Raw genomic sequence first — 10866 nt, 5'->3', positions numbered from 1 at the left:
CAATCCCGCGAAGTATTCAACATTTACGTTATTTTCTAATGGCATCGGGTCGTATTTCGATCCAGGAATATCAATACATATCCACGCATCAACCTCACACACCAGTATAGCATATAAATATACTCGAAATCTAGAAATTTCGTGCCTGCGGAATTATGAGCGCCCGCGGTGCGGCCACCATCACATCGATCGAGCACCGACGCGCACCGGTCCGGTCCGGTCCGGCTGGCCCATCCAGACGGCGACGCGCTTAAACGAGCACGCAGTAGACCGGTCAGCCCTTTCTGCCGAGCGAGCTCAAGGCGTTCGAGGCGCACGAGCAGCGAGAGTTTTTCACATGTGCTGGAACTGTCGAGCAGTCGCTGGCGATGGCGAGAGCCCAAAAGGTCAGCTCTCCGCGCGCGTTCTGACGGCAGCCGTGCATGCATTGGCCCGGCCGTCCAACGTGGAGTACCATGCAGGCGTTCTCCCAGTCGGACTCGGACCATGGAAAAGGCAGAAAGTAAACGACGTTGGCGTTGGACAGGCACTTGCATCCACCACCACATGGAGCTGAGAAGAACCGTTCGCGCCAGCATCGCTCCCAAAGTCAACCCGGACAGGCATTTTCAGTTATATGTCCTTCGCATGCCTCTAGGTCGTTAATTTACCAATGCAATAGTATGAATTATATATATATATATATATATATATATATATAAGTAATATGTTTGAATTTTATAATCATATAAGTTTTGTGATATACTCTCTCCGTTTTTATTTAGTCCGTGTATTAGCTTTGGTCAAAGTCAAGCTTTGTAACTCAAATTAGGCTGGTCGTAGTCGGAGTATCATATGAAGTATCATGCACGTCAACTAAGCAATTTAGATACGGTGACATATAACTAAATGAAAAAAAGAATGGGTGAGTATCATGATATGATACTGTATTATATTAAACGATGTGCTACTAAGTGTCTTGCATGGCAATAAATAAAGTCGTTTATGAAATTAACATATAATAATGTGCACCATGCATGATACTAATTTATGATACTCCACACCATAAATAAAGTCATCAATTAAGTAGTTAAATTGTTGATCTAGGCGTACACGCAAACATATAAAGTCGAGAGGAGGTAGTAGTGGACACTATAGTAGCTAGCAGAGCCACAACTATTAATTAGGCTGGAAATTGGTTGACAAACTTCAATTTAATTAGATGGAAGAATCTTGGTTAGCAATTCAAACCCTTCTTTTCATGGGAACGTCGGGGACGAGGTCTCTTGAATAGTATTATCGTTGACATGATGCAAATGTACTTGGATCCGGACTGCACGGATCTGGAGTGCAATGTAAGCCGGAATGATACATTCGTTCGTGCATATGCTAGCTTAACCACAAAGAGTCATGTAGTATCAACACCCTGTTCTGATAGCAGCCGTGAATAAATGGATGGGAGTGTGGTATATGAGATGATATCTACCATAGGGAGTACTCGCTCCATTTTTGTATACAAAGACACTGCATATTTTTATGTCTAATAACTTTTGACATTAATTTTATCAACAAAAACATGAGTTATATACCATAAAAAGTATGCCATCGGATGCACATTTTTAAAAACTTTCCGATGATATATTTATGATGACGTATAACTTATATTTTGTCGAACAAAATTAAAAGTCAAAGTTTGACACGAAAATGAAGTGGCCTTGTATACAAAAACGTAAAGAGTGCTAGATTTATTTCTCGTAAACTGTATGTGCCCCCAGATTTTGCAAAACTGTGGATGAAAGTGCTATTATAGTATAACAGTTTGGTCAGCTGGCATTTCTTGTTATGTGTGTTTAGATTGGAACCAACAACATGGAGTATCAAATAATTCGTTGTCCAGCTAGATTCAGGTGTCAAGTTCCAGCAGAAGTTGAGCATTGATTTATACGATAGATCATCATTTCGTGGGATTCAACCATTTCGTTTTGGAAAACATCAAGTAAACTAATCTACCTTAGTAGGACACACATAACAAGTGCACAAATAACAACTCTGAAATAGGTTTTCGCCCCGCCTTTTATAAATAAAGCAACCATTATGTTCACACAACAAGTTCAAATGCAGCGCAACAACAAAATAGTCTGCTGAGGCACAACCACGTCACCCAGTGAGTATCAACCTAATGCTTTTGGTTATCGTGGAATTCAACTACTATTCGCCTATATGGGTGGCATCTATACATCACCAATTCATAAGCAAAGGATACAACATACATTTTGTACCTTGCATGGTTAAAAAAAGTCAATATGGTGGCAAAATGCTACTAATTGAGCGCCAATCTAATCACAACATATCATAAACTAAACAAATTTGTGTTAATGGTATTACTTTTAAAAGTAATTTGTAGGAATGGTTTCCAAGTATCAATCCAAAAGATATAGCTTCAGTTTTTACTTCAAAACTATTGACTTGTCGGTCTATCTAAGGGGTTGTTTGTAGTGGTGGAGACAGGGGGGAGCAGCAGGGGCCTCCTATCAAAAGATTGAGTCATTTGGCCCCCCGATCTTTAATTCCTGGCTGTTTGGTTCTAGGCCTAACCATGTCACACTTTGCCATTCAATGTTGTCACACTTGGCTAAGGTTAGTTCTTCAAAATGAGAGCTACAAGTTGGCAAGCCTATGGGAATGCCTAAGGTGTGGGACCCTAGTATGGCTTGCCTAAGGTGTGGATTGAACCAAACACCCGTCCAAATTGATCGAATTTGCCTAACTTTAAATATGGCAACCTTAGGCAAATTTAGTCTCAAACTAAACAGCCTCTAGAACGACAACTTTTGAGAACCAGATCTTGTAAAAAAGGTTTAGGATAAAAGATAAGACTGTATAACCCCTCTCTAAAAGAATTCAACGTCGACATCCATATAAGAAAAGATAGATCGTAGCCATTGAAAGAGGGATCCACGGAAAGATTCTGAAGGCGCGGGGCTTAGAAAACTCAGCGTGACAGGTTGGAGCAGATCATCATATTTTCAGATCGATCAGGTGAAGCATTAAACAAGTCAGAATTAGGTGGTCAAAGCCTATGGGATGGCGGCACCTCCTCCAAGCTCGCCGCGGCGCGCACATCTCAATAGCCGGAACATGGCACCGCCCAGCAGGGTCAGAGATCTGAACATTAACAACACGGCTCACAGAGCAGGGACAGCGCGATTCCCTACGCCCCTGCGCATTCGTACAAATTTGTTAACCCCTGCAATTTTCCAGGGTCAACCGTTCGATCGAGCCTCCCCACGCTGCCAAGCTGCCAATCACACCCCGTCCCATGCAGGCTCCCTTTGCGCAAAGGGGCCTGAGCTTGTACACATTTCAGGAACACCACACGCATGGGGGGCTTTCCGGCCAAATTGGAACTACCGATGGGAGTTTTTTGAGATACCGATAGGAGCTTACGGTTACGGATGGAACTCTCTCGGGGGATCTGCGCCAAGCAATACGGTGGCATGTCAAACGTTAAGATCGTGCTACAGCCAACTCGGTAGGACTGGATCAGCTTGCACATGCACCTCGCCAGTCAAACCTAGCTCGCGGCTGTGAGGCCACTCATAGTGAGAGTAATTTAGGTAGTAACATAACGTATTTTAAGAAAATTTTACTTATATGACATGTAGTTAATGAGGAGAGAGGTGTTATTGTAACATAGCGCTTCCTGAGAAAAGATGAGTCTACAAGATAATAAATGAAGTCATATATGGCACTAGTACTATGTTACTTTGCACTATAAAAATAGTAATTTAGGGCCTATTTGGTTTCAATAAGTCACCTGACTTATAAGTCAGGTGACTTAAAACCAGTGACTTATAAGTCACGTCTGTTTGGTTGTCACACTACTAGGAAAAGGGCTATAGATGATATGGACACTAATGGCGCACCAGACATGTGGTGCGCCACTGCTATATAGCAATGGCGCACCAGATATGGGTGCGCCATTAGTGGTCATATTACTAATGGCGCACTTAGTGTGTGGTGCGCCATTAGTAGTTTTGTCCTGGCCCCACACCCCTCCCCAGACTTACCAATGGCGCACCAGGGGGAAAGTGCGCCATTACTAGTTTTAACTAGTAATGGCGCACCAGTAAGAGATGCGCCATTGCTATCTATACGTATGGCGCACCCCCTACCGGTGCGCCATTGCTATCACCCCTTATCCCCTCCCTCTAGTCACGTTCTCTCCCCTCCCCTTCCTCCTGACACAGCCACCCGCCTCTCCTCCGGCTCTGACCCAACGCCGCCGCCGATCTCCTCTTCCGCATCACCTCTCCGGCGGCCTCCTCTTCCCATCCACGCCGCGCCGGCGACCTCCCTATCCTCTCCTCTGTCTGCCTGGTCGGGCCGAGACCCTAGCCCGATGCCATGGCGACCATGGCAGCAGGAGGAGCCCGGTCATGGCGGCCTCCTCTCCCTGCAGCGCTGCCGCACCTCACCTTCTCTTCTCTTCTCTCCTCTTCTCTCCCAGTAGAGGAGAGGAGGGGAGGGAAGGGAAGGCCTTCTCCGGCGAGCTTCCAGGGAGGTGAGGAGCGCCCAGATCCAGATCCACGGCGCATCGTCCCGTCGTCGACCTGAGCCGCGACCATCCATCCAGGGCCGACAGAAGCCAGGACGGAGATGCCAGAAACCCTAGCCTAGCCTAGCCATGGAGGTACGACGCCTCAACCTCCGGGCGACAGACGACGGCTGCAGGCCATCTCCGGTGACGGATCTCCGACCCCGACCATGGTGCGTGTGGCTGCAGGCCATCTTCTTCATCTCCCCTCCCGTCCCCTCATTGGTTCGTTTTATGTGCAGGGCAGGCTGCTGCTGCTGGAGGCGCACGTCGCCTGCCTCCGCGTCGCCACCCCCGTCAACCAGCTCCCCCGCATCGACGCGCAGATCGCCGCGCGCGCCCCGCCGCCCGTGCCCCCCGCTGCCGCGCCCGCCGGCGGCGAGGAGCTCGACCTCTTCATGGTGAGCTGCTACCACCACCAGGCCTCCTCGCCTCACGCTCACGCCGCGTACGGACGCCCCACGCCGGCTGGGTCAGGCTGCCCGCGCGTGCTCTATGTTATGTGTAGTAGATTGACGCGGCGTGCGTGCGTGTGTGGTTCGAAAATTTGGGGATTGGATGGGATTTGGCGATGAAATTGCCCCGCTCGTGTTGGGACTGGGATTGGGATTTCAAACAGGCTAAGCCAGGTTACCTTTTTCTTCCAACGCACACAACATGTTTGATTGGTTGCGCACGAGCTCACATGGGATTATTAGCACTCGCTAACCTCCGCCGGTGGATTTGGTTAAAGTTAGCTTCTTCAACTATGAGTATTATGCTAGTTCATCCCTTGATTGCTACCCATCCCACCTCCAAATAATTTACTGCGTGCTCTAGGCTCTAGCTGTGAGCAACTTTGTTTCCTCAACCACAAGCGCCTCACCTCTGCGATAGAGACAAAAGCAAACCCCAAAAAACAACTACAAGTGTCCCTTTGCTAGGCAAGCAGGGGCTCCTTCCTTTGCCTGGAAATGGCAATTCTCCTTGTGTAAAGGTTATTATCGACCACCTGCCTTTTTCTCTATATATGTGTTCTAAAGGTTCTGTTTTCCTTGTTGCAGACACACTATGTGCTGCTCCTCTGTTCCTTCAAGGAACAGCTCCAGCAGCATGTGCGCGTCCACGCCATGGAGGCGGTGATGGCCTGCTGGGAGCTCGAGCAAACTCTGCAGAGTCTTACAGGTACCATACATCATCTTAACTTCATCAGTTCAGCAGCAAGATAAGTGCTTCTTAAATTCTCTAGGAAGAGGGTTTTACAATCTCTACACTACATGCTTATTAAGAGGTTGATAGTCACAGTAAGTATCATGCTACATGAGGAGCGCCGTTTCATAGGATCTCAACCACAGGGGAATTCTTTTTTAAAAGAAGGGATCCATTGCTTCTGCTCTCTGCATCCAGCGAGTACAAACATAACACAAATACTACCTCTGTACCAGAATATAAGAACTGCAAAAACGTCTTATATTTTGTTTTTCAACTCAACTAGAAAGAGCTCGATGACTGGCCATTTTCCTGTATTATTGCGCGTCGTGACAGAAAATATAGGTCATAATTCACACCCTTGTAGGTCCTATGAGATACTAGGTCCACCTTTATAGTAGTACCGGTTCCTTCTTATATATTATTGTTAGTTACAAGAGTTGCAGACTTTGAGCTGTTGGACCTGGCTTCAAAGCTGTACCTTTTGAGATTTCAGTTCGGTGTATGTGGCAGTTATTCATGAACCTTGTGTTGCACCAACCATGCAACTGAACTGACAGTACCTTGCGTTCATAATCTTAGCTAAGCTGTCCTGACATGGCTACAAAATTTCTAGTGGAATTGTACCTTACTTGAATTTAATTCATGGATATTGATTGTCTGCATATAGTATTGTTTTTAGTTCCTTTTGCTACGTCACATTTTCCACCATTCTGCCTATAGGCATCACGAGGCACACACCTATGAGAAAACCATGCCAATATCCAGTCACACTGGAAAACTGGTGTCGCTGTGAAAACCAAAGGGAGTGATTTTTCTTTTTTTTGTTGACAATAGAACTTTGCATAATCTGTTTGTATGTGTAATCATCAATCAGTTTACGATGAGAGGCATATGCTTGAACATGGAAGTTTGCCTTCAGATAATAATGAGAATTGTGTCAGAAAAAAAAATAGAGCAAGATTAAGCCTGGATAGGCTTAGTTATATATTGTACTAAAAAAAACTAGAGCAAGAATAAGTACCTGCCAAGGCAAGACGCAATATAAATGTGACCAGGATAAGTTGGAGATTGGCCAGTTCTGAGTTTTGCTAATATCGATTCTTCCTATAGGGGCATCTCCTGGTGAAGGCACCGGGGCAACTATGTCCGATGACGAAGACAATCCGGTCGATAGTGAGAGCAACATGTTTGACGGGAATGATGTGTCAGATGGCATGGGCTTCGGAATGCTAACCGAGGGTGAGAGATCCTTGGTCGAGCGCGTGAGGCAAGAGCTGAAGCATGAGCTTAAACAGGTAAAACTCGGTGCCTTCCATTCTGTCAGCTGCCACTATGTTGGTGTCCAAACTGAACTGTAAACAAAATTATTTTCCTGACTTTGCAGGGGTATAGAGAAAAGCTTGTGGACATCAGGGAGGAGATACTGCGGAAGCGAAGAGCCGGAAAGCTCCCAGGGGACACGGCGTCTACCCTGAAAGCTTGGTGGCAAGCCCACGCCAAATGGCCGTACCCAACTGTATGTGACAGACATCCCGCATATACCGTCATCGCCAGCAACTTTGTCACCATTTTACATGCAATTCTTGTTGTGCTACTGATGAGCATCGCTGGTGGGTATTGCTAGGAGGAGGACAAGGCGCAGCTGGTGCAGGAGACGGGGTTGCAGCTGAAGCAGATCAACAACTGGTTCATCAACCAGCGCAAGCGGAACTGGCACAGCAACCCTACCTCGTCCTCGTCAGACAAGAGCAAGAGAAAAAGGTACGGCGATCGGCCCAAAAACAATCCTTTCATCACATGCTTGAAATCGCTCAGGTTTTCATTCCCTCTCTTTCATTCTCAAAAAAAGAGAGGAACAATGCAGGTGAGGGCAACGCCGAGCAGTCCTGGTAGGGTGGGTGCGGTCGGTCGGAGAGCGAAGAACGAAGAACGAATGCCCCATATATGTACATAGCGCTTCCATCTTGTCGATGATTAGTGTTGAACCTCATATGTCCTCTGCAATTCATTTCCATTATAATCTTACTCATACAATATTCACACCATGTAATTCTGGAAAAGACAGTATTGACATGTTATAAAAAATGACAATATTGACATGTTATAAATAGTTTGTTTGTATTTCTGTTTATTTTGTTACATTTTGCAGGGATAAAGTGAAGAAAAAGAAGAAAAGATTACTAGAAGATTGGTTTTAGGATTTTCTTTTATTTCCTTGCAATTTTCCTTTTATTGGATACTTGTAAAGACATTGTAATATTCTTACTATAATAAAAAATATGATTCTATTTCATTTTTTGTTTTTAAATTATTTTCCTTATAGGTTGTTTTCTGTAAAATTGGATTTTTTTTTTGTTTTCCAAATACATTACTAGTGGTGCATTTAAGCCCTTATTAGTGGCGCACCTTCCTTTATTACTAGTGGCGCACCTATAAGGTTATTAGTGGCGCACCTAGAGGGAATATCAGTGGAGCACCGAATGGTATACTAATGGCGCACTGCTAGGTGCGTCATTAGTATACCAGATACTAATGGCGCACCAGTGGTGCGCCATTAGTAAAAATTACTAATGGCGTGCTAGTAATGGCGCACCACTGATGCGCCATTAATGGCCATATTAGGTGCGCCATTAGTAGGGGTTTTTCTAGTAGTGTCACCTGACTTATAAGTCATTTGAGCACACCTTTCCACCTTGTTTTTTATGTAAATGTGATGGGACCTACGCAAAAGGGAGTGACTTATAAGTTTTAAGTTGAGGTGGAGCAACTTATGACTTACAAGTTGGGGATGACTTATAAGTTGGGTCTGTTTGGCAAAATAAGTCACTTTTTTTACTTTTTGACTTATAAATTGATGACTTATTTGAAACCAAACAGGCCCTTAGACTAATATCATATACATGACACTAGTATAAGTTACTTCCCACTATGATCAGCCTGAAGGAAAAGTCGAGGCCACCGCGGGAGCTGCCATCTATCTATCGCCGCCACATGTTTCACAACCGTCGCCTACTTTTCCAACGTGAAGGTGAAGGCCGGAGAAGCGAAGAAGCGAGAGGAGAAACCCAGCTACCGCGACGCTAACGCACCAACGCCCCGCAAAGTCAACTATCCAAAATGTCAAATGCAGGAGTAATGACGGGCCTGGTTTGCAATTTCGATACAAGCGAGGGGCTAGCACGCAAATGTGGCTCCGCTCTGACCCGAGCCACGAGCGACCAGTAAACAAAGGGCAGCCATGTGATGCGATGCATGTGAACGCCACCACTCACGACGAATCCCGACGCCTTAAAATAATCCGGAGGCAACAGCTGCCTCCGCAACCCCCGCTGGTCTTCTTCGTTCCAACTTCTTCTTCCAAAACCCACAGATCGCTAGCTAGCGCGAATAAACTAGAGCTCCAGCTTGCCGACGCGCGCGCACCGGCCACGGGCCACCGACCGGCTTGCTATATATCCCGCTCCGGCGCCCCCACAGGCACTTCGTCAACCCGCGGCGCATTTCGTCGGACGCGTCTAACCTGTTGCGGCCGGGCGAGCTAATCAGCTCCGGAGAAGATGGCAGCAGCCATGGCGGCGCCGGGCGCGCCCCCGGCCGAGGTGCCGTCCTACTTCCTCTGCCCGATCTCGCTGCAGATCATGCGCGACCCGGTGACACTGCCCACCGGCATCTCCTACGACCGCGCCGCCATCTCGCGCTGGCTCGCCGCGTCCGCTGCGCCGGCCGCGTGCAGCGCCAGCCAGCGCACCTGCCCCGTCACGCGCCAGCCGCTCGAGCCGGAGCTCCAGCTCACGCCCAACCACACCCTCCGCCGCCTCATCGGCTCCTGGGTCGCGTCCGTCTCCCCCGGCTCCGACGTCGAGGGGGAGGTGGCCGCGCTCAGGCCCGTGCGCCGCGACGAGCTCGCGTCGCTGCTCTCCGACGCCGCCGCGGCCCAGGTCGGCGCGCTCAGGAAGCTGGGGGAGTTGGTGGCCGAGTGCGAGGACACCAGGGCAATGCTGGAGTCCCAGGATGGCGTCTTCGACGCGCTGTCTCGTGTCCTCACCGGCGCCAGCGCTTGCTCCACGGCGCGGGAGGAGGCCGTCGGGGTCCTCGCGTCGCTCCGGATCCCGGAGCAGGAGCTGGTCCGCGTTGTGTCCAGGCACGGCAACCTGGCGGAGTCCCTGACGGCCGTGCTCCGCTCGTCCAACCTGCAGTCGAGGGCGCAGGCCGTGCGGCTCGTGAGGTCCCTGGCCGACGTCTCCGTGCCGGCCTGGGTGATCGGGCTGAACCAGGAGCTCCTCGCCGAGGTGATCCGCGTGGTCCGCGACCGCGTCTCGACGCGCGCCACCAAGGCGGCGCTCCACGCGCTCTCCGCGCTCTGCCCGTACGGCCGGAACCGCGTCAAGATCGTCGGCGCGGGCGCGGTGCCGGCGCTCGTGGAGCTGCTGCTGGACGAGCCCGAGCGGCGGGTCTGCGAGCTCGCGCTGGCCGTGCTGGACCGGCTGTGCACGTGCGCCGAGGGGCGCGCGGAGCTGGTGGCGCACGCGGCGGGGGTGGCCGTGGTGGGCAAGAAGGTGCTGCGGGTGTCGGATGCGGCCAGCGAGCGGGCGGTGCGCGTGCTGAGGTCCGTCGCGCGGCACGCAGCGACGCCGGCCGTGCTGCAGGAGATGGCGCACGCCGGCGTCGTGGGCAAGCTGTGCCTGGCGCTGCGGTCCGAGCTGTGCGGGGTCAAGACCAAAGAGAAGGCGCACGAGGTGCTCAAGCTGCACTCCAGGATCTGGAGGAGCTCGCCGTGCTTGTCGCCCAAGTTCTTGGCGCTCTACCCTTCGTGACGATCAATGCCTCCCGACTCCCGTCCCGTTCGTCGGAATGCTCGGCTGTTGATTCATTCTTTCCCTGTGTTGTTGTTACCTTTTTCTTTTAATTTTTTTTTTGGATCCGGAGGGCACTGGTTCGTGCCTACAAAAGAGAAATACATCGACACCGAGCATTTTTGGTTGCTTACTTATTCTTTGGAGGATGATCTCATTTCTTTCATCATAGATAAAAGATTTTGCCATGTTTCATGCTTAGTGGATTTTATTTTTTTGCTGGTGACTAGTAATCTGATGGTGTGG

The 10866-nt window shown here is 49.1% G+C and overlaps 2 protein-coding genes across 5 annotated transcripts; both read left to right on the top strand.

Moving 5' to 3' along the window:
* Nucleotides 1-4172: 4172 nt before the first annotated feature.
* Nucleotides 4173-7871, top strand: LOC123062707 (homeobox protein knotted-1-like 11). 4 transcript variants are annotated; one of them, XM_044486344.1, is made up of 7 exons: nucleotides 4173-4749; nucleotides 4824-4977; nucleotides 5620-5740; nucleotides 6878-7062; nucleotides 7152-7283; nucleotides 7392-7528; nucleotides 7621-7871. In XM_044486344.1, the coding sequence occupies exons 1-7, from the start codon at nucleotides 4667-4669 to the stop codon at nucleotides 7658-7660; spliced, it is 852 nt and encodes a 283-aa protein (XP_044342279.1). In that variant the 5' UTR covers nucleotides 4173-4666; the 3' UTR covers nucleotides 7661-7871. The 4 variants fall into 4 exon arrangements, with proteins under 4 accessions (XP_044342279.1, XP_044342281.1, XP_044342280.1 ...); XM_044486346.1 differs by having other exon boundaries at nucleotides 4174-4749; nucleotides 7632-7871; XM_044486345.1 differs by having other exon boundaries at nucleotides 4174-4749; nucleotides 7617-7871.
* A 1228-nt stretch (nucleotides 7872-9099) lies between these two features.
* Nucleotides 9100-10866, top strand: LOC123058830 (E3 ubiquitin-protein ligase PUB23). Its single transcript, XM_044481502.1, has one exon. It carries the CDS (start codon nucleotides 9325-9327, stop codon nucleotides 10579-10581), a length of 1257 nt encoding a protein of 418 aa, XP_044337437.1. The 5' UTR covers nucleotides 9100-9324; the 3' UTR covers nucleotides 10582-10866.

Source organism: Triticum aestivum, chromosome 3A, assembly GCF_018294505.1.
Source record: "Triticum aestivum cultivar Chinese Spring chromosome 3A, IWGSC CS RefSeq v2.1, whole genome shotgun sequence".
NCBI lineage: Eukaryota > Viridiplantae > Streptophyta > Magnoliopsida > Poales > Poaceae > Triticum > Triticum aestivum.
This window is presented reverse-complemented; position numbering and strand designations above follow the sequence as displayed.

Coding starts and splice junctions, on each gene's coding strand:
- LOC123058830 (XM_044481502.1), top strand. CDS start 9,325: ATGGCAGCAGCCATGGCGGCGCCGGGCGCGCCCCCGGCCGAGGTGCCG.
- LOC123062707 (XM_044486344.1), top strand. CDS start 4,667: ATGGAGGTACGACGCCTCAACCTCCGGGCGACAGACGACGGCTGCAGG. Junction 5,741..6,877: donor AACTCTGCAGAGTCTTACAG/GTACCATACATC, acceptor TTCTTCCTATAG/GGGCATCTCCTGGTGAAGGC. Junction 7,284..7,391: donor CCAAATGGCCGTACCCAACT/GTATGTGACAGA, acceptor GGGTATTGCTAG/GAGGAGGACAAGGCGCAGCT.